Below are 23,540 nucleotides of genomic sequence, written 5' to 3'. Positions count from 1 at the left end.
ATGTTGCTTTTATCACCTTAACAATTTTCTTTGATAGCACAAAGATTTGTGACCAGAAGACTTGAATTGAGAAGAGTACATTCTTTATCAACATAAGTCGTCCAGCATATGACAGGAATTTTGCAGTCCATGAAGTAATCATCTCTATCATCTTCTCTAGCAGTGGTTGGCATTGTACTATTGAAATTCGTTTAGAGCTCAACGAGACTCGAAGATATCTGATTGGCAATTCCCCTTTGGCAAATCCAGATGTTGCTAGTATCTCCCCTTGCATTTCTCTACTGACACCTCCAAAGTAAATGGAACTTTTATCTTTATTTGCTATCATACCAAAACATCTTGAGAATTCATTGAAACAATCCATGAACAGTCGTATTGATCCCACATATCCTCTGCTGAAAAGGAACAAATTATCAGCAAAGCTCAATTGTATAATCTGCATCTTTGCACATTTTGGGTGGAAATTAAAATCTGGATTTCCCTATAGAGTTTTAAGTTTCTTGATTAGGTACTCCATGGCAATCACAAACAAGAAGGGGGACATTGGGTCCCCCTGTCTTAGACCCTTCTTGGTTAGAAATGGTGCACAAGGTTTCCCATTTATAATGATCAAGTAAGACACAGTTTTAACACATGTCATTATCCACTCTATGAAAAGTCCTGGGAAGTTCAGAGCACTAAGTACTTGTTCCAGGAAAGGCCATTCTAATGAGCCATATGCCTTCTGCATGTCTACTTTCACCATACACCTCGGAAAAACTCCTTTCCTACTATATCCCTTAACTAGCTCGTGGTTAATTATAATGTTATCAGAGATCACTCTACCTGGGACAAAGGCTGCTTGATTCTGATCAACTAGGCAGTTCATAACTCCTTGTAGCCTCTTGGTTAAGATCTTTGATATCAGTTTATACACTATAGTGCAATAAGAAATGGATCTGAATTGTTTGACAGTAGATGGGTTCTTGACCTTGGGTATTAGAGTGAATGTGGTGCAATTAATAGGTAGATACATTCTCCTCATATCAAAGAATTGTATCACTGCCTCTGTTATCTCCTTTCCTATGGCATTCCAGGATTTCTTGAAAAATACATCATTAAATTTGTCACATCCTGTAGCCTTGTTGTCATCTATATCATTGAGCGAATTCCTTACCTCCAATTCTGATACTGGTGCAATTAGTTTTAACTGCAATTTCCTAGTCAAGCATTGGCCATCTTTCATGACTTGTGGATTGATTGCAGGTAGTGCAGTAGCAGCTTCTCCTAAGAGTTGTTTGTAGTACCCCAAGTATTTGATCATGTATATCATTGTCCCCTTCTATCAGATTACCTCGATCATCCACCAGGGTTCTGATCTTATTTTGTGTCATTCTGCTTTTCATGGTTGCAAAGAAGTAGGATGTATAGTTGTCCCCTAGTTGCAGCCACTGATTCCTAGATTTTTGCTTTGCCACACTTTCTTCAATTAGTACCCATTTCTCCAGCTTCTCTCTGATCATTTTCTCTGCCTGTTTGAGTTCATTGGAGTTGCCTTGTATCCTTAGATCCTCTTGCACTATCATTAATTGTTGTCTGCGGCTCTTTATCTTATCCCTTATTCTTGAGTATTGCATTGTGTTGATCTTTTTGATCTCCTGCTTGACCTTCTTCAGTTTGCCCCATATATTCTTCATGTGATCTCCCCATCATTTCTCCACACTCTGTTGAAACTATGCATGCTCTGCAATGAAGTTAAAAACCCTGAATGGTCTATAACTTTTGTTTTGTTGCCCCATTAATTGGATTGCCAATGGAGCATGGTGTGAGAAATATGGAGCCATGATTACTATATCCTGTAGTGGGTAATCAAGCATCCACTCTGCATTCCCCACCCCTCTATATATCCTGGTACTTACTGTATTATTTGACCAAGTGAATTGTGCCCAAACACTTCTTAGTTCAGCCATATTGTAGTCTTGGATAAACTCTTTAAAGTCAACAGTCTCATTTTCATGTATTGGAGCCCCATTGATTCTATCTTCTTCTGTCAACACAGCATTAAAATCTCTCATTGCAACTCATGGTCCATGTTGCACAGTATGTAGTTGTCTTAATTCATGCCATAAACTTTTCCTATCACCTACTGTATGCAGACCATATATAGTTGTAAAGCTAAATTTCATGTTTGTGTCTCATACGCATACCTATCCATGTATTAGTTGTGTATGTGTATAGTCTACTGTAAACTTAACTTGTTTGTATCCCATAAAATCTAAATCCTTCCTTTTGTGGCTGTGCCATAATTATGGAACCAACCCCACTGGGGGGGCTATTTTATTTATAATTCTTTTAGCATTCTCCTTTACTACTTTGTGCTCCACTATTGCAATAATACCTACATTATTTACCTTTAAAAACTACTTTAACTCATTCTGCTTATACAACTTATTCAATCCTCTAACGTTCCATGTGATTAATTTCATCGTACAATGGAAGGTTGTTGATGTATCTCCTTTCTGCTCACACTACACTGTCCCACTTCTATTGTTAAGTTTGGTTGTGCAATCAGCTGCTGGTCACTTGCTTCCAGTGGATCAAATCCATTTCTGGTTTGCATGTTTTCATTCAGACTCATCATTGCTTGACTCTTGCCTGCTGATTTTCCCCTCACTTCTATCCATCCTTCATTCATATTTTTGTCACTTGCCTTCATACTCATATGCTTTCTTGTTTCTTCATTTGGTTTCTTTGTTGCTTCCATTATTCCTTTCTTTTTCTCATCATGTGTTACCCCTTTTGCTAGTCATTCCTGTCTGAATTTGGGGATATTCCTCCTCACTTGTTTGGGCTTCTCATTTGCTTGTTCATACTTCTCCTTCTCCTGGCATGTGTGCCCCAGTTGTAGACAAGTATTGCAGTATACTGGTCTTCAATCATAGGTCACTTCCTGTTCAAAACTCTTTCCATTTGGATTCCTTACTACTATCTTATCCGAGAGTTCTTTTGTGATATCTATCTCTATGAGCACTCTTGCGTAGGAAATCCTATTAATTCTGGTAGTGCAATCGTCTGCATAGATAGGCACACCAAGATTGCTAGCAATTCTGCTTAAGGACTTGACACCCCAATAATTCATTGGTAGGTTAGGGAATCTTACCCACAATGGCAGTGTGCTTTGCATTTCTTCCTTGAAATTGAAATCCGTTGTCCATTCCCTCACAATTATTGGCTTGTTGCTAATGATATTTGGGGTCGATGACATGGCTCTATTCCGGTCCTCCATACTGTGGAAATGGATGAGAAAGTAGCCATCATTGTGATAATGTACCCTTGGTTTCTCTGCTATCTTCCATTGACTTGCTATGAATCTTTCCACTGCCCCAATTGTGGGGGAGTCACCCACAACATAGAATATGACTGCCCTCCATTTTCCATCTCTGCATCAACCTCCTCTTTTTCTAGTTCCATAATTTTGATTCCGTCTTGAATTGTAGGTGCGATGTAGCTCAAATTCATTCTTCTGGATGCATATTTGTTGCCTTCAAATAAATTCACCCATGGTTGTTTATCCCTTTCCTCGTGACCCAATTCTAATCATCATTGCGCACCTTGGGTCCCCCCTTCTAGGTTTTCCCCTTTCTTCTCGTCATTTGGTTTCATTGCTTTTGTTTCAAGTCTTACCTTCATCCTCAATTCTGGAGTTTTGGCTATGGAATTTCGACTTGGCAGTGCTGGCCATGGAGTTACATGTTGAATCACTTGGTCCCTTGGTGTGTCGCTGGGCAAATTGAGTAGCGGAGCTTCCTGAGGAGGTGGTGTAGGCTTCTGGGCAGCCACCAATTTTGCTGGGTTGATTTGAGAACTCATTTCTCCCCTACACCCCCTCCTTGTGCCCTACCTCGTCTTGCTCAACAAATCGTCGATTCGCTTTGGTCATCTTCACATTCAATAGTTCGACCTTGTTCGCGGCCTTCCTCACCCGGCCCCTAGCCATTCCGGCAAGGGCGTACGTTAGTATTCACCACTATCGTGCGCCTAAGCAAAGAGAGGGCTTTTCAGAATATTTCCTTTGGCTTCTTGTACTTCAATTTTTATTTTTATTTTTTGGAAGTCTTGATTCGCATTTGCTTTTGCAAGCTATGTTACATGGCCGCATTTATCAATACGTATACTAATGGGGTTCAACGTGGGTATGCCAGATCAGATCTTTTACCTATTTTCTAAACGCATACATAAAATTGCAGGCAGAGATGGGAACAGAGACAATAATGAATCACACAACTCAGTTTACGTGGAATTGGGAGGAAACTCCCTCCTCTCCTCTCCTCTCCCCTCCTCTCCTCCCCTGCAGCTCTTACTTATTTCCCTCTAGCCTGGAATACTTTATGAAGTAGACAACTCTATGTAAGTTAGGCTTTGTATAGCTCTTTTTTTTCTTTTCTGAAAGTGCCACCCTGCACTATTGCACATTTCAATTGGTATTGTTGGGTATCTCAAACTAGCTATATAGCAGCACATATTCTATTCTTAATGTTTACAGTATCAAACGGGATAGAAATGGAAAAGAAGCAGAAGCATCAACTAATTTCAAGAATAAGCAGACTCATACTAAGAAGTCAATGAATGACCTCAGTCTCTGGTATTAATGCAGCATAAGAAACAATAAAAACTGAACTGGAATTAGGTAATAAATCTTTCACTATAAGGAAGTTAGACATATGTCTCTTACTTTGCAGGCCTGCCGAGGAAAAATATTAGTCTTTATCCTTGTCGTTATCTATCTTCTCATTAGACTGCTTTCAGTTTTCATTAATGCATTGAGATAAAACCAAAATTGAAGTCTTCAAGCTACACTTTGTGAAGGAATAAATCCCCAAGATATCAAATTGAGACGAGGCCAACACACTACTAATGGCTCCATCATATTTGTAGGACAAAGAAACAGGGCAATTTGCAAAAGTCTCCAAACGAATATGTTAAAAACCCTATATGTTCTGTGAAAACTTTACCACCACAGAATCCGAATCTGTTAGCCAACTGGCAATACTTCTGATACTCTAACATGCATTTTTTCCATTTTTCTTTTGTCAAAGTTTGCAGCTTGTAAAACTGCTAAACCATATCTTCCAGTAGCCGTCACCGCAAACTCCAGCTTCAGCACTGTGCAGAACGCCATAACAATAAGTCTTCTGGAATAAGTTAACAACGTTTTTTGAATTCACATTGGCAAAAGTATAAAAAAGGGAGCATCCGGACTGCTCTCCAGGGAGCATAACTAACTATTCTGCATTCACACAGCTTCTGAAAACAAATTTGAAGTCCACAAGATCGACAAAATTACCTCACTGCCACTAATCAAGCAGCTTCAGTCTCGACCATTACAAAGGCTTGGATGAGACTTTGAGCAGCATTAGTCTGCTCAGGCGTCCCAGATATAATGATAACAGTCTCTGTTGCTCCAGGCTTGGGATCATTTATGGTGACTTTTGCATCAGAAATCTAGAAAATAATTAGTCAAAGTGTCAAAAATGAAAATGTTTTTATACAATGCTAAATCCGTACTTCGCATAAATAAGACCAAGTATATTGATATGCTAATATTTAAAAGCAGAACATGGTGAAAAACACATAAGCAAAACATGTGGAGAAAGACAAGCGGAAATCTAGAACAGTAAAACATTAAGAACAAAGAAAACTAATAGTAACCAAGAAGATAGAAATATGTACCAAAAGAGGGAGATAACATTTACTATCATATATACACATTTATGCATAAAGAGGGAGATCATATATCTTTCTTATTGGGCATGGCCTTAGGTAAAGATCAATCAGAAATAAAAGGCGGAATATAAAAGAAGAAAAAAAGGTGTAATGCTATACAATCCAGAGATCATACCTCACATATTTGTCGAAGACATCCCCCACCTTCTCCATAGATTGCAGGAACGACAGATCGAGGTACAACTACTTCGTCAGTAGTGCTTGTGATCACAGCTGGATGACTTCCTCTATATTAATGAAATTCACGTTTAACCAAGACGTACATATATCATCACTATATAATAGAAATAGCAGTTCATAAATGAACTGTAGAACATGAAGAAGAAAAAAGGACAATGAAAGAAAGAGTTTGGTTATGATCAAGAATGTACTGACCCTCCAAATCCGCCAATACTTCGAGGACCTCCCGCATAGTCTGGGAAGCCCCCACCTTCACCCAGTCCCTGCAATACAGTTCAGAAAATTAATATTTCTATGATATTTATCATTTATTGGATCAGAACTTTTTTCCCAGCAGAAAGAGACGTGCTCTAGGACAATTCTGACGCTCGCTTTAAATTACATAGTGAAAGCAACAAGCACGTGGTTATAAGTACATTAGGTGGAGCAGCCTAGATATAAAAATCAACCAACTCCCATTTTAATAGTCACAAGAAACTCGAATGCTAGAATTAACTGCAAACAAATGCCTACCTGAGAACCCCATGGTGCTGAAGATGGCATTCTATCAGATATATGAGGTGGAATGCCTGGCCTACGGAAATTTTGCATAAAGGGAGGACGATCATCATGTGGATGGAAACCACCATGTGGAGGTAGGACACCAACAGCATCAAACTTGTGAAATGATGGACGAATGTTAGAGAACATGCCTGGAGGTGAAAACTCTCTTCTTCCCATGTGTGAAGGGAATGGAGTTATTTGGTCCAGGAAACCAGGGTTTGAAGGAAATGCATCACGAAAGTAATGATTCTGCAATCTGGTGGTAATCTGCAGAAGGGCTTCACAAACTTTTTCAAAGTCTCCATTTACCTGAGCAACCAAAAAGAAAAGCAAAAAGCAAGTCAAGATCTAGGAATTAGGCTTATCTTAAACCAAACAAATGTTGCTATAGATATCACACTAAACCAAAAAGAGATGTAAAAAGTAATAAATGTCAAGCCAGCGATAAACCAAAAAAAGAGAAAATTAAAAAGTAACAAAATGGCAAGCCAGTGAGATGCAGAAAAGAATTGCTAATTTTTATTTTTAGTAACATCACTCAAATCATAAAAAGAGAAAAACACCTGAACTACTTCTTCATTTTCTGACGCAAACTTTGGGGTTTGATCCTTGCCTACGATACGAATATAGGCTCCAGTTGACTTCCTCATTTCAGCTATTATACCGCCACCTTTACCCAAGAGGCATCCAATTTGATTTGAGAACACCAAAAGCTTTGCAACCATGCCATTGTCCTTGTTCTCAGGTGCAGCCCGACAAATTCGGGATTGAATGCGAAGGACAGCATCTTGCGGCAAAGATATCCTATCATCTGGGTGCTGCATAAATAGAATGACCTTAGCCTTTTATTTTGCAAAGGTTAGTTTATAGAACAACTAAGCAGCACGATTTAGAAGAGGAAAAGAAGAAAGAGTATCAACTTTAGCGAAAAGAACGAAACACCCCCCCCCCCCAAAACAACTAAAGGACAATCCAGGAAAAGAAAGCAAACAGATATCGAAGATTCAAATCATACCGCTGGACCAGAGATGACAATAACTCGATCTTCAGAATCCCCTGCACCTTCCAGAACTTTGATCTGACACCCAGTCTCATGCTGAAGTGCTTTGATTATACTTCCTCCCTTTCCAATTATACCTCCAACTTTTTCATCCGGACAAAGTAATCTGAAAGTCAAGGCATCAGGAATAGGGTTCATTCGGCCAGGTATACCAACTTCCCCATCACGAGATCCAACAGAGGACGGTGGCCCCTGCCCACGGTAAGGACGTGCTGATGGTGGATGCAATTCCTGGTTAGACAGAGGATGGCCAGGAGACTGAGAAGATGGACCACCAGCATCAGCAGAGAGAAAATCCTGATCCCAAGAGGAATTCTCAAGTAATTGCCGAGCAACGACTTCAAGAGCTTTTTTAACTGCCTCACGCTCCCCAGAAATCTGCAACATAACAGTAAGGAATCTTTTCAGATTTCTGGTGTATATGACAAAATTTGGCTAATAGAGTACTTCATAAACCACCAGACACTGTTCACATGATCAACTCTATGAAACGTGAGGCAGGCAATGAGATAGTGATGAAGCAGTATTCACCATGAACTCAAAAAGTATGAAGAGTATTCAATTCGAATTGTATAGAGACAGGGGCCATTCTTTGACACCAAAGTTCATCAGAGCACCTCCTAACATAGAAACTACTGTTATATCAATATTAAGGTACAGACCTTTCAAAACATGGTGACATGCATGCACACACAAAAACAGCGTTGAATTACGAATTCAACTCAGAAGTATAGATGATTACATTGACGATAGCTAATGACTAAGCTGAGCAGATCATATTGACTAATGCTTACGCAAAATGAATGAATAAATATCAACAAATATACCTGAACCAATTCTTCAGATGAAGACGCACAAGAAGGTCGTTTGTCCTTGGGAAGAACCTGTATCTGTGCCCCACTTTCAGAAGACATCTGCTTTATCACACTACCAGCTTTTCCTAACAAACATCCCACTTGACTGGAGAGTATAAGCAATCTTATAATTAATGAGGAAGAATTGTCACCCTCTTCATCTCCTCCATCCATTCCTACTCTTCCTTCAATCATCCTATCAAATACCAAGAATAGAGCTTTCTGAATAGATAGCGTCTCCTTCTCAGTTTTGGAGCTTTCTGCTGGAGGGGACACCTTATTCTCACGCTTATCACCATTTTCATCAGTGCAACTGTCCTTTTCTTTAGTTTCAGTTACCTCAACATCAGCCTGGAGCTGTTCGGTTCCCACTTCATCTTCTTTTCCTGAACCTACAATAACTATCACCCTCTCATCACAACCAACAACACTATCCTCAACTCGAACCTCTGCACCAGTTTCCTCTTGTATCCGAGAAATGATGCTACTATCCTCTCCGATAAAGGAATCTATCTTAGAAGCAGGGCATAGTATACGAACTTTCGGAGGTGATTTCTGGGAACTAATAGATGCTGATTTCTGCCACTTCCCTCGGCCATTTGATTCTGCAAGGCTCCAAACATGCGGCCGCTTGGAAGGTGTCAACTTCATTGACATATCTGCATTTTTTTAGTAACAGACACTAATTTCAGGAAAGAATGATAAGAGTACAGAGGATGTATGAGCTACGTTAGGAACATTGCCAACTAGTAGACTCAATTTGATAAGGCCTGAATCCAATCCATGAATGCAAACATAATCAATCAAACTCCACAGAGCCACATTGGTAGTGATTTTCGAACCTCGTACATGTTATTCTCTTATTTGATCAGTAAGACACATTAATATCAAACAGCGATACCTGAATCAGAGAAACGAAAGTACCAAGCGCGAACCCTAGTGGTGAGCAGCCGCACATATTTGAATTATGATTTAAGAGTATCCATTAACTATAGTCTAAAAGATATAGACATCAACCAGTTGATTCGTTCTAATTCATTGAACTACTCCATTGTAGAAATATCAGAAAAAATAAGGAAATGTTGTTTTTGCAAATATGAATAGCATTTTTTAAATAATTTTTCAAGAAAAGGTATCTTTATACCGTAGCCTTGAAGTTAAGAAAAATGGTTCATTGCTTCGACATTTTTCAGTCTGAGCATTTTGCATTCAAACTACTCTCCACCAATGTAGGCAGTAAATTTTAATACCTTCTCGCCCCAACCCTTAAGACCCTATCATATTTTTCGGGTCATTACTTAATACCTTCTTCTTCTTTTCTTTATTTTTTTTTAATTACATTACGAAGCAGTGATGCACTTCGTAAGTACTCTATATGTAATATGAAGCTAGCCTAGGCTTGCAAAAGCACAAAACCAAGAAAACAAATTTCAGCTGAAGCGTAAAAAGTTAAAAGGAAGAACTTTATTAAAAATTATTTAATGCTCTATAGTTATACAGCAGCTAAAAATAATGAACTTTAATTTTAGGAGGACAGATATTTCGACTGTTATACTTGGCCACAGTGAAACTGAAAGTACGAAATTGACATAAGCTGTTTGAGAAAACGATAAGAGTGAAAGAGAATTGAGAGATTCAGCATTTTTTACCAATTAACTCGTCGGAGAAAACGTTCGGGCCGTTTCTAGGGTTCCGCCGGCGACGTTGTGACGGTGAAGATAAATTTAGGGAGGGCGGTGCTGAAGTTTAGAACTGAGGTTTCACTTTTGGAGTATTTACAAATTTGCATATGGAATGAATTTATTCGTTTGCATTTGGTTCAAATTTATTGCTTCGTTTGCTCTTTTGTATTTTTATTGGGGAAAAAAAAGATAAAATAGGTGTCTACAGTCTACTAATGACTTTTTTTTTGTTTAATCATTAACTCATTGGCAAACTATTTTGCGTGGCGTGTTTCTTCATTTTCTAAGAGCCAAACTTTTAATTAAGGGTCAAATAATTCTAGTACACTCCTTTCCTATGGTGTCAATGTTGAAAAAGAACTAAAATTAAACTAAATCGAAAAATAAATCTTAGCGGATTAAATTTGATACATTAGAGTTTATAAATCAATAATATTATATTTGCTTCGATATTAAATTAGAAAAAATTAAATCAAACCAATAATAGATATACTACTTAGTAATAATGAAAAAAATACATATTTTATCCTTTAAAGTTTTCCTGAAAAACAATTGCATACCTAAATTTCACAAACAACTATTTACCCCTATGATTTGTATTCAAAGTGAGTCTAATACCCCCTTTTAAGTAATGAAGTGGCAAATTAGGTATGTTCACCGGCTCATCAGTGTGAACTCCAGAACCCTCATTGCCATTGGAAGGCACCTTGGACCTAAGGAGTGGATTGTCACTGAATTCCATCAAAATCTAATGAGCAGCCCGCTGAGGTTATAACAATCATGTTAGACTAAGAAGAGCCTTGGGTTCCAGTCCCTTGGATATGTTTATTCGAAAAACAGATAGAGTTGAATTTATACATAGTTCTAAGGATACTTGGTATAACTTGGTATAAATCGGAAAAGTAAGTAGAAATATATCGAATATTGACTGCATAAAAGTAAGTCCCCGAGTTGAGTTCGTCATCTTCGACTGATGAACCTAAGTTCGCAAGAGCGTCGACCTCGATGTTCTGTTCTCGGGGTACATGTTGCAAAGTCCATTCTTTAAATTGATGTAGATTCACTTGTAATTTATTCAAGTATCTTTGCATTCGATTTTCTCGGACTTCAAAAGTCCCGTTAACTTGGTTTACCACGAGGAGGGAATCACACTTAGCCTCTATGATCTTAGCTCCCAAGCTTCTAGCTAGTTTGAGTCCTGCAATCATGGCCTCATACTCGGCCTCATTGTTAGTCAATTTTGTAGTTCTGATAGACTGTCTAATTACATTACATGTGTGTGACTTTAGTACAATGCCTAATCCGGACCCCTTTGCGTTCGAGGCACCATCCGCGAAAAGGGTCCAGGCTCCCGAAGAGGTACCCGATTTTATAAGTAGCTCTCTTTCAATCTGGGGCACGAGGGCTAGTGAAAAGTCAGCCACAAAATCCGCCAAGATTTGAGATTTGATAGCGGTTCGGGGTCGATACGCGATATCGTACCCACCGATTTCTATGGCCCATTTGGCCAATCGACCCAAAAGCTCGGGTTTGCACAAAATATTTCGAAGAGGAAAAGTTGTTATAATATGTATCGGATGGGATTGAAAATATGGTTTTAATTTTCTAGAGGCGCTTATTAAAGCAAACGCTAATGTTTCTAAGTGTGGATATCTAGTTTCGGCCTCGCCTAAGGTCTGACTGACATAATAAACAGGGAATTGCGTACCTCATTCTTCTCGAACCAGAACTCCACTTACCGCTATCTCTGATACAGCTAAGTACATGTAAAGCTGCTCGTCCGCTTTTGGGGTATTAAGCAACGGAGGGCTCGATAAATACCGCTTCAGTTCTTCCAAAGCCTGCTGGTATTCCGGAGTCCATGCAAAGTTATTTTTCTTCTTAAACAGTGAGAAAAATCGGTGGCTTATATCTGATGATCTCGAAATGAATCGTCGCAGGCCGGCTATTCTCCCCATTAACCTTTGCACGACCTTTACATTATCGACTATTGTGATGTCCTCGATAGCTTTGATTTTATTGGGGTTGATCTCGGTTCCTCGATTGGACACCATGAAACCAAGAAACTTGCCCGAGCCAACCCCGAATGCACATTTTTTGGGGTTGAGCTTCATATTGTACTTTTTTAGTACGTCGAAAGTTTCCTGCAAATGCTTTAAATGGTCCTCTGCTCGTAGGGACTTAATTAGCATGTCATCAATATAAACTTCCATTGATTTTCCTAGTTGTTTTTCAAACATTCGATTTACTAGGCATTGATAAGTTGCACCAATATTTTTTAGACCAAATAGCATTACGTTATAATAGTAGGTACTGTACTTAGTGATAAACGAGGTCTTTTCCTGATCCTCCGGGTTCATCTGTATCTGGTTGCACCCAGAGTAGGCATCGAGAAAATAGAGAGTCTCGTGGCCGGCCGTGGCATCGATCATACGATCGATGCTAGGCAACGGAAAAGAATCCTTAGGGCATGCTTTGTTCAGGTCTTTATAATCTATGCTCATTCTAAGTTTTTCCTTTTATAGGGACTACCACCACATTTGCTAGCCATTCGGGGTATTTTACTTCTCGAATGGATCCTATTTTAAGAAGTTTAGTTACCTCGTCTTTGATGAAGGCATGTTTGACCTCGGACTGGGGCCTTCTTCTTTGCTTTACCGGATGGAATTTTAGATCCAAGCTCAGTCTATGAATGGCTATTCCAGGTGGGATCCTTGTTATGTCAAGATAGGACCAAGTGAAACAGTTCATGTTAGCTATAAGAAGTTGAATAAGCTTTTTCCTAAGCTCGGGATCTAACCCCGTGCCAAGGTATACCTTTCGCTCGGGTAGATATTCGATTAGCGTGATTTGCTCTAGTTCTTCGACCGTTGATTGGGTGGCGTCGGAATCATCGGGGATCACAAAAGATCGAGGGACCCAAAGTCATCGTCTTTGTCAGTCTTCTAACTCTCTAGTTAGGTCGAGTCTGATATTTGTGATTGCTATTTGGTATCTTGTTCCTCCTTCGAATCTGATCCCTTTGTCGATGATAGTGAGGATATCGGAATCACTTCATCGACGACAAACATTTCTTTTACGGCTGGTTGCTCCCCATAGACCATTTTGATTCCCTTCGATATTGGGAATTTCAGAATCTGGTGAAGGGTCGAGGGCACTGCTCTCATATTATGGATCCATGGCCTCCCGAACAGGGCGTTATATCTCATATCGCCCTCGATTACGTGGAACTTTATTTCTTGGATGATCCCGGCCACGTTTACTGGAAAGATTATCTCGCCCTTAGTAGTTTCACATACCATATTAAACTCGTTCAGTACCAGGGTAGCGGGTACAACCTGGTCCTGTAGACCGAGTTGTTCTACGACCCTTGATCGAATGATGTTGGCCGAACTACCTGGATCAATTAACACACGTTTACCTTGAGTTTTATTCATAAGTACAGATATTACCAGTGCATCGTTATGCGGTTGCATGATTCCTTCCGCGTATTCGTTACTAAAGGACAAGGTTCCTTTAAGTGTGTAATCCTGAGCCCGAGATCGCTTTTCTCTTACAATAGACGTCTTAGTGCGTTTAAGCACCGGTCCCTAGGGGAAATCGATCCCTCCGATAATCATGTGGATGATGTGTTGTGGCTCTTCTTGTTCGTTTTGTCTATTGTAATCTCTATTTTTGAAATACTTTTTGGCCCGGTCACTTAAAAATTCTTGAAGGTGCCCCTAATTGAATAAACGGGCTACCTCCTCTCTTAACTGCACGCGGTCTTCGGTTCTGTGGCCATGGGTGCCATGATATTTGCACATTTGATTGGGATTTCTCTGGGCTGGATCAGACTGCAGAGGTCGAGCCCATTAGTATATTTGATGCGTCCGATAGCCGACACGGTGGCGGATACATCGATGTTGAAGTTATATTCTGATAACTGTGGTGCTTCCTTAGGTCAGATATGCCTATCGAACCCATTCTTGTTCATCAACCCTCGAGACCCTTGGCCTCGATCACTTCTCCTTTCGCCTCGTACGGAGTTACGTGTAGGTTCGTTGCCCCTGCGATCTCCGCTATACGGCCGATATCGGTCCTTGTTCGACCTTGGTTCTCTGTCGATGTCCCTTTTAATAATGGACCCAGAACCCAACTGGTCATCTTTAACTCTGATGTTCGATTGATACCGATTATGTACATCGGCCCAGGTAACAGCTAGGTACTCTATCAGGTTCTGATTCAACCATCGTGAAGCCATCGAGCTTCGTTAGTTTAGACCTTGAGTGAAAGTTTGAACAACCCAATCGTCTGTGACTGGCGGTAGATCCATCCGTTCCATTTGGAAACGAGATACGAATTCTCTTAGCATCTCGTTATCTTTTTGTCTTACCTTAAAAAGGTCTGACTTCCTGGTCTCAACTTTTATGGCTTCAGCGTGTGCTTTTACGAAAGAATCTGCAAGCATAGCAAAAGAATCGATAGAGTTAGACGATAAATTATAATACCATATTGACAGGGTCTCCCTAAACTTCTTTAATAATACGGATTCGATCTCGTCATCTTCTAGATCATTCCCTTTAATGGCATATGTGTAAGAGGTAACGTGTTCGTTGGGGTCGGTCGTTCCATTATATTTAGGAATTTCAAGCATGCAGAACTTCTTGGGGATCGGTTTCGGAGCTACGCTCTGGGGAGGGGGGGCTTTTGTACGAATTTTTTAGAATCCAAGCATTTCAATATCGGTGGTTCCCCCGAGATCTGATCAACCCTGGAGTTATACATTTCTACCTTTTTGTCATTTGCTTAAATACTCCTTTCTCCTGACTCTATTCGTTTTGTCAGTTCCTCGAGTATCTTAACAATTTTGGGATTAGTTCCCGATTCTTGCTCATTTGACCTTACTACAGCTGGCCCCATTTTGTAGGTGACTTCTTGGGGTGGACTGGGCTCGAGCCTGTCGGTGCTTGGGTTTGGCTATGCAACTGGTCTATTGCTACTTGTTGAGCTTGCAACATTTTGAAAATCATACGCAAGCTGATTCCGTTTTTCTCAGCATTTTGGGTATTTCGAGTTGCAGATCGAGTACCACCATGAATGCTATTTTCAGGGTCGGAATGTTGGTTTGCCTCGATGGCCATATGTGAATTAACACGTCTATTGTCTCTTCGACCCGAGATCCAAAGGGATCGACGAGTGGCCTTCTACCCCCGGGCGTTAAGTTGTTATTCTCATCTTGAAGGGCAGCTTCGTTGTTGATAGGTAGGGCCATTAATTGAGAATTCGTCGTTTTCAGCCTGAAATTAAAGACACTTCCAAGAGCAAGTGTAAAATAGTGTGTTTTACAGAGATTCGTACCAAATAACCACTATTATCCTTAGCCCCACGGTGGGCGCCAAACTGTTTACCCGAAAAATGGATAGAGTTGAATTTATACGTAGTTCTAAGGATACGTGGTATAACTTGGTACAAATTGGAAAAGTAAGTAGAAATATATCAAATATTGACTGTATAAAGAAATAAAATACAAACCAAATTGAGTAGAGAATGATTTATAAACAAGCAAGATGAATCAATGTCAAAACTCAAAAAAGAATAATCTCAACTATATATCAGTGTAATAATCTTTGAAATGTGAGTGTATCAATGTTTGCTTCTCTAGATCCCCTTTTACAGAAATGATACCTACTCTTAATATAGTGAAAAAATTCTACTTTGGATATAATAAAAAATATATAATGAGAATTCTATGATAGATTAGTTAATTAGCTTTTCCTTAATTCCCGCCGAGATTCTCTCCCTAAGTGCGGCTGCAACGACTCTTTGTCTCTTAGCTCGATCTTGGTCGGTCTTGGTATTGGTCGATCTCCGGATCTCAAGCTCGATATTGACTCGAGGATCGATCCCTGTATTTTGAGCTCGATAACCTGGCTTTACTTCTTATTTCGAAGCTACAGTGACGACCCACAGTTCATCATGTTCCAACCTCGATTAATTACACTAAGGGCAAACTCGGATTTGACCGTATACATGACAGACTGTCCAGAGTCCAGACCGATGCTGCGCCTCATTAGACAACAGCGAAACATACAACTCGATGTTAATCAAAGTGAAGTTGGTACGCTCCACAACTCGGAAGGGTATGACCCTCTCAGCCATTTGAAGAAAAACTGAGTCAAAAAGTTTAATTTTCACATGCAAAAGTTGCCATCAATTGAACAAAATATTGCATCATTTAGCTTCTTATTTTTTGGGTCCAAGTATCATTTAGCTTTGCTCGTTGTAGTTTCAATTGTAAGGCATGACAACATAGCTTCTCAGCAAGCATACATCGCCTTCATTTCCTATTGTGGTCATCTTGCGATAATCTTGGTTGGAATGAGAAAAAATCCTCAGGATGGAAAGAAATTCGATAGAGATCAGGAATAAAACAACGAGATGAAAAGAGCAAAAAACTACGAAAATTAATGATAAGAGCATTTATTTTTGTTCTTTTAATGAACCATGTAGATTGCAGAACAATGGGCGAATTTTCCAAATGCACAGAACAATAAGATGACCAGTAATTTTGGTTGCTATGCTCATGGATTTGTCTCGCTGGAAATTATTGAGAATGTTTAGGAATTAATGAAAAGATAATTACGTTACATGGATGAAAATTTTGGAATCAGAAACAAGCAGATGACGTGTTTTGTAAAATGCTACTATTTTTTTTTTGTTTAACTCTAAAACAATTCAAATACGGATTAATTTGCTTCTCAAGTCACTTTAAGCAATAAATCAACTAAATAAGATTACTTTAATAAATATAAATTATTATGTAATTAATTAACACATAATAATTTCACCAAAGTTTGCAAGTATAAGACATGCCTAAATAATGCAAAAGAATCATATGGAAATTATAGTAATTTTTTCAGCAGTTTCACATGCTTTAATCAGCAATTAAATTACAAAAGATTTTTTTACCAGTTAAAGTACAAAAGCTTACCGAAGCTTTTCTTGGCTTTTTTCTTATTCCTTGTTGTCAATGGTGTTTCAATTTACAAGCGAAGTAAAAGTTTAAGAATTTATTCTGGAGTAAGAAAAATAAATAAATATTTAATAACATTGAATAATGAAAATTGCAAGCAACAACTTAAAATCCCAAAAAAAAAATCTCATTTAGGTAATTTCAATCATTTATATCTATATTATATTATGACGAGAGTAGTGGGCAAGGATATTGAAAGATAAAGTATTTTTTAATATGAATTGAAAGATAATATATTTTAAAATATCTCCTATCTTAACTAGTCTATATTATCTATATTATTATAAAAACACAAATAATTTATGTTAAATGTTGAACGACTAAAATATTCCCAAAATATTAATTGACTTTTATGCACTTAAATATTTATATAATTTAATGATTTAATTGTAAATTACCTAATGATGGAATTCTTTTTTGACTTAAACTACATATACACCAACCCTACAAAGTTGAATATACCTGGATTAAAAAGGTATGTCCATAATTTTCTTTTAAAAAGAATTATTATTTCTAATTACAAAAAAAATATAATTGTGGGAGAATAGGAGATTTACGTAGCATATTGTAAAGTCAATACAAGATTCTTCCTCACGATGTGTTGTTTTTGAAAAAGGAAGAGTCTATATGCTTAATTTTCCCTTCGGTACGGCAATTCCGGAACGTGAGAATTTTGAGTTCTATTTGGAGAAGGGGAAAAAATTAATTAATTTAGGGATCTTAAATTTTTACAAATATAAAAGAAAATTTTAGTATTAAGCTCTAAAAACATTTATAACATTTTAAGTTAAGTAAAAAAATCTTACAACCCTTTAAAATCTTAATTTATATTAGTTCATATAAAGTTAAAAACTAAATTAAGTTAGATATCTTTTATAACATACTTTATGTTCCTAAATATTATGAGTTACTACATAATTTAAATAATTGAGTTAATTTTAAAATATTAATTAATAAAAAATAATTAAATAACAATTTTCAAAATATAAAATCTAATCTTAAAGAAAAAAATATAGGGGCAAGTTTTTATGAATATCTTTCTTTTACATGACAATGAAGTGGTTCTAATAATGCAGATCAGACTAATTAAGTAAATTTATCATCTTTGTAAGTTAAGACGATATCATTTTGAATTCAAGTATTTTGTTTATGTAATACCATTAATTTCTAGATTCAAAATGATTGTCGTATTTTTATCATGTTAATTACTCTACAATGATCATTTCATCTTGTAAATAATTTTTTGATAAATTTAGTTAGTTGTTCTTTCACATAAGAGTTATGACTAAAGATTTACGTGCAACGCACGTGCATAATGACTAGTTATAAAAAATAATATGAATACAATGTCGGTTTACAAAAATAACCTTATAATATTAAGCATAATAACTCATAATAAAATAATATAATCGGAATTCTAGATATTAGCCTTATAATCTTATTAATTTTAGGACATAATACTACACGTTAGGAATCCTACATGATTACCTTTAGGAATTCTATTAGTATAATTACTTTCGAGCGGTCTAATTCTTATAAAATTGAACAAGTAAACACCAGTCATGTAATCATATTACTTTTAGGATATACTTCTTAAAAAAATTATTACTAATTTAATTCGAAAATGTATTATAATGTCCTATTACTAATTTAATTTGAAAATGTATCATATTGTCCAAATCTATCTAGAAAAAGGAGAGTCTATTTTATTATAAAAATATAAATACAATATTAATATACCAAAATAGCCCTAAAATATTAAGCGAAAGAACTCATAGGGAAAGGACATAACTGCAATAACTTATTTTTTGGACTACAATATCTTCTTTGCTAATTTTTAATATTTAAGATTTAAAATTAATAAAATTTTATATATTAAATTCTTATTAAGAATATGTAGGAAGGTTTAATAAAATTAATTTCATGAGAATTCTCCGTATTGGCAATACATTACCACTCCATAATGTCCAATACCAAAAAAAAAAAAAAAAAAAGTAATATTAAATGGACTGCATAAAGAGTTGAAATTGAGAAAAAAATACCCCAACGATAATATATTTTTATATTATACTTGAACTATTTTCCTACTCAAATAATATTTTTTATCAATTCTTCGTGTAATATTGAAAAATACCCAATTATTAAACAACAACTAAGAAAATATTTAAGAATATAAATGTGTGAGAAAGAGAAAAAATGGTTGGTAAGAGCCAATACTACTAATGATTCTACAAATATAAAGATCTAAAAGTAAAATATCATATCAATCTTTTACTCTTTGAAAATAAAATTTATGGTGGATAAAATTATAATTAAGATTAAATATTCAAAATAAGAGATGAACTAATATTAAGATCTGAATCAACATAGAATAAATTATTTTTTATGTTAAAATTAAATAATTAAATCTTTAATTAACTATTTAGCAAGAGAATCCAATTCAATTATTTTTAAAATTCATCATATGAGTAAAATTCTCATTTAAGTTAAAAAAATCTTAGGGTACATAAATTTATTTCATAAAAAAGTGTTAGAACATAAAGTAAAAATGTTAGTATATTATTAAGAATCAAAATGCTATACAAGTGACTGAGGTAGCACAATCAAAGCTAAATCATAATCAAGAATAAGCTTTCAAGACTATATTATAAAGAGTCGACTCTGGTATAACGAGATTATTCTTTATAGATGCCTCCGGCGTAATCGAAATAATATTTCTATGTCATGCATCACTTGCAAATATCATATCAAGAGACATGACACTGTTAGCAATAATAGCAAGTGCTGTACCAACACCGGTTTTATTGTGAGCCCACCCACTTTAGATTTGATATACCTCTTCAAACAACTTAAATAACCATCACAAATACATCGAAGCGAGCAATGATACTAAATTTATCACGAAAGCAAAATTGATAATATTGTATGAGGCACTTATGGCAAAGTGTCAAACGATCGAAATAATTGCACAGAGTTATTATTAATGAACCGTTTGATAGAAAATTAATATTTTGGGAGGTGATTTCTATCAAGTACTACCAGTAGTTCTAAAATCGACAAAAACAGAGACTATAAAAGCTAGCTTGCCAAAGTTATACTTCTGGCATCAAATGAAAAGAATTCAATTGACAAGAAATATAAAGTAAGAACAGATCCAGTATTCAATGTCTTCTTATTTCGTGTCAGAAACGAAGAAGAGCATCCAATAAAATATGATTTATTTTTCGGCAAATGGCCAAATATACCCCTCTACTTTCTAAAATGGTCTAAGAATACCCCTCGTTATACTATTGGATTATTTATACCCCTGCAGTCATACTCTGGATTCAAATGTACCCCTCATTTAAACGGAGGGACACGTGTCATCGTCATGTTGGTCAATTCTAAATATCTCCTAATTAATTAAAAAGACACATTATCCATACCCCCAAAATAAATATTTTTTTTGTAAAAACTAAACTAAAAAAATATTTTTACTAAAAACTGAAAAAAACGAAAATATATTTTTTTCCAGTTTTTACAAAAACTGTTTTAAAAAAACTGAAAAATATTTTCTAAAACAATATTTTTGTAATAACTGAAAAACAAAAAACTGAAAAGTAATTTTCTAAAGCAATTAAAAATTGAAAAAAACTGAAATATTTTTAACTAAAAACTGGAAAAAAAGAAAATATTTGTTTTTTCAGTTTTTACAAAAACACTGCTTTAGAAATTTTCTTTTTAGTTTTTTTTTAGTTTTTACAAAAATATTGTTTTAGAAAATATTTTCAACTTTTTTTAAACCAGCTTTTTTGTAAAAACTGGAAAAAAATTCGTTTTTTTCAGTTTTTAGTAAACAAAAATCAGTTTGTACAAAAAAGATTGCTTTAGAAAATTGATTTTCAGCTTTTTTCAAAAACATTATTTTAGAAAATATTTTTCAGTTTTTTCTAAAGTAATTTTTTTGTAAAAACTGAAATTTTTTTAGTTTTTAGTAAAAAAAAAATCATATTTTTCAAAAAACAATTGCTTTAAAATATTGCTTTTCGGGTATGTTTAATGGGTCTTTTTAATTAATTAGAAGATATTTAGAATTGACCAACATGACGATGACACGTGTCCTTCCGTTTAAATGAGGGGTATATTTGAACCCAAAGTATGACTGCAGGGGTATAGATAACCCAATAGTATAACGAGGAGTATTCTTAGACCATTTTCGAAAGTAGAAGGGTATATTTGGCCTTTTGCCGTTTATTTTTTCCTGAACACTTCGTTATCAATCCCAATGGTAATAGTAGTACATTTAATGAGAGAAATATTTTTATCATTAGATTAAAATATAATTTGTGCAAATCGCAGGAGAAAATTTAAAAGATATCTTAATTAACTAGCAGAAATGCATATGTTGATCAACTAAATAAAAGGTTGATTGCAAAATTTTATAATAAAAATAAAATATTTTTCAGTTTTTGACTCAGCAGAAAATGATACCAATAATTACTACCAAGAAGAATACTTAAATTCTTTAATACCAAATGGCCTTCTACCATATATGTTTGTTGTCAAGTTTATTATTTCTTACGTATGTTAGTGTCATCAAATATACAATAGACTAAGTTAAAATTGATCTTTCATTGTATATAGGTTAATTTTGAAAAACAATATGTATGTCATACTACTGAAAAACTTAGATACGTCGAGTAGCTTATGTAATAGCACATAGATAGGATATAGAAGTTTTTACAATAACGTCATACATGCAAAAATTATGATACAAGTCAATATGCTTCTAAGTATATTTTTATCCCTAAATTCAAATTTTGTCTTCCGAAACTAAGGAATATCTTTTTAAATTTGTGTGAAAATAATTTTTAGTATGTTTATATTTTGCAGATATAACAAATAAAGCACACGGACAAACATCCTAAATATTGAAATATATTTACCGCAATATATTTTTTCGCACGAACAACTATATGTTGCACTTTCAAGAGGGATATCAAGATCGACAACAAGAGTTTTGGTTAAGGAAGAGCAACCAAAAGCATTAGGAGGAAACATATAGAAAAAAAATATTGTCCACAAAGAAATGTTCGTTAAGATACCATCACATTAAATACTTTTAAACTATAATACATAATTATCTAACTAACATGAAAAAATTATTCATTTGTGTAAATTTTGATTATGTCCTTTTGTTTTAAATTCATGTATTATGCTAATATAATAATATTTTTTGGCATTTAGATGATTGTTGTATTATACATAAAATTTCTCTCATTAATTAAATTTTATTATTCCTTCATATAAATAAATGTTTAAATCATCACGTGTCATTATCAACGTGCAACGCACGTTCATAGATACTAATTATTATAAAAGCACGAATATTTTGCACTAAATATTAAACAATAAAAATATCCTTCAAATATTGATAGACTTTTATGTCCTTTATTGATTATATATCTCCATAATATTAACGTACAAAAATGTAAAAATATTTCATTATTAGAGTGCAAGTCAAATTATAGAATTCACATCCAACTCAGATTCACTATACTAATATCTTATAAAACCAAATTCGCATAGTACAGATTCTCACAAATCACAATTACACAACGCGTTCATTCAGGTAGGTGCCAAGCAATATAATATTATTCTCCTGTTAAGTATATTATTCTACTGATGATGTTTGATTATATGAATCATGCTTGTATTTTAATCTTCAGCCGTAGGTATTTATTTTATAAATTTAATTTTGTGGAGCGTTTTACATTACGAATATTCTTCTATTAATGCTTTGATTTCGTCCCTTAATTACATTGTTTAATAATAGGCTTTATCAACTATTGTTGGAGTCAAGGAATATCAATCTTTCTTGAGGTAATTTATTTTTCTTCATCACATCATCGAATTCCTCTTTCAAAGATTAACTCCATTATCTATAAAGGAGAATAAAGTTTGCCAATATATTGCACAACTTTAATTCTTAACAGAACGAGCTTGAGGAATCAGCGTTCACAAAGCAAAATTTGAATGAGTCTCAATTTGAGCAGCAATCGATTGCTTCATCTTTGATACATATGAACATGATCCACCAAATTAAACAATATCCTTAAGTATGTTCTGCTGCGGATCGGAAGAATTTAGGAGATATTGGACTTTAATATGGTGAATTTATTAAATCGTACTTGTGATTTTAACCGCATATATTTATTTTGTAATATTAATTTGATATTTTAGATTGTGAAATAATATTGATGTTCTATTAAGTCTTTGCCTTAATTGCAACGTTTAATAATAGGCTTTATCAACCACATCCGCAAAGAATATTGGTCTTTCTTGAGGTATTTTTTTTTTTTACATGAATTTTCGCTCAAAAATTAACTCGGTGCGAAGAATTAAGTATTGGTCAAAGATAATTGCCAATAGCGAGAGTCAAAATCAATGTATGTTCTTCTTTA

General features: G+C 35.4%; 1 protein-coding gene across 1 annotated transcript; it reads right to left on the bottom strand.

Annotated features, from left to right (window-relative positions):
* Positions 1–4,539: 4,539 nt before the first annotated feature.
* LOC107774425 (RNA-binding KH domain-containing protein RCF3) lies at positions 4,540–10,227 on the bottom strand. The gene is made up of 9 exons (XM_075226253.1): positions 10,050–10,227; positions 8,374–9,059; positions 7,502–7,924; positions 7,050–7,304; positions 6,457–6,795; positions 6,139–6,206; positions 5,879–5,990; positions 5,324–5,481; positions 4,540–5,142 (listed from the first exon to the last, which is right to left on the bottom strand). Exons 2-8 carry the CDS (start codon positions 9,055–9,057, stop codon positions 5,338–5,340), a joined length of 2,025 nt encoding a protein of 674 aa, XP_075082354.1. The 5' UTR covers positions 9,058–9,059; positions 10,050–10,227; the 3' UTR covers positions 4,540–5,142; positions 5,324–5,337.
* Between the last annotated feature and the right edge of the window lie 13,313 nt (positions 10,228–23,540).

Source organism: Nicotiana tabacum, chromosome 12 (assembly GCF_000715075.1).
Source record: "Nicotiana tabacum cultivar K326 chromosome 12, ASM71507v2, whole genome shotgun sequence".
Taxonomy (NCBI): domain Eukaryota; kingdom Viridiplantae; phylum Streptophyta; class Magnoliopsida; order Solanales; family Solanaceae; genus Nicotiana; species Nicotiana tabacum.
Note: the sequence above shows the minus strand (reverse complement) of the source record. Positions and strands in the feature narration are given on the sequence as shown.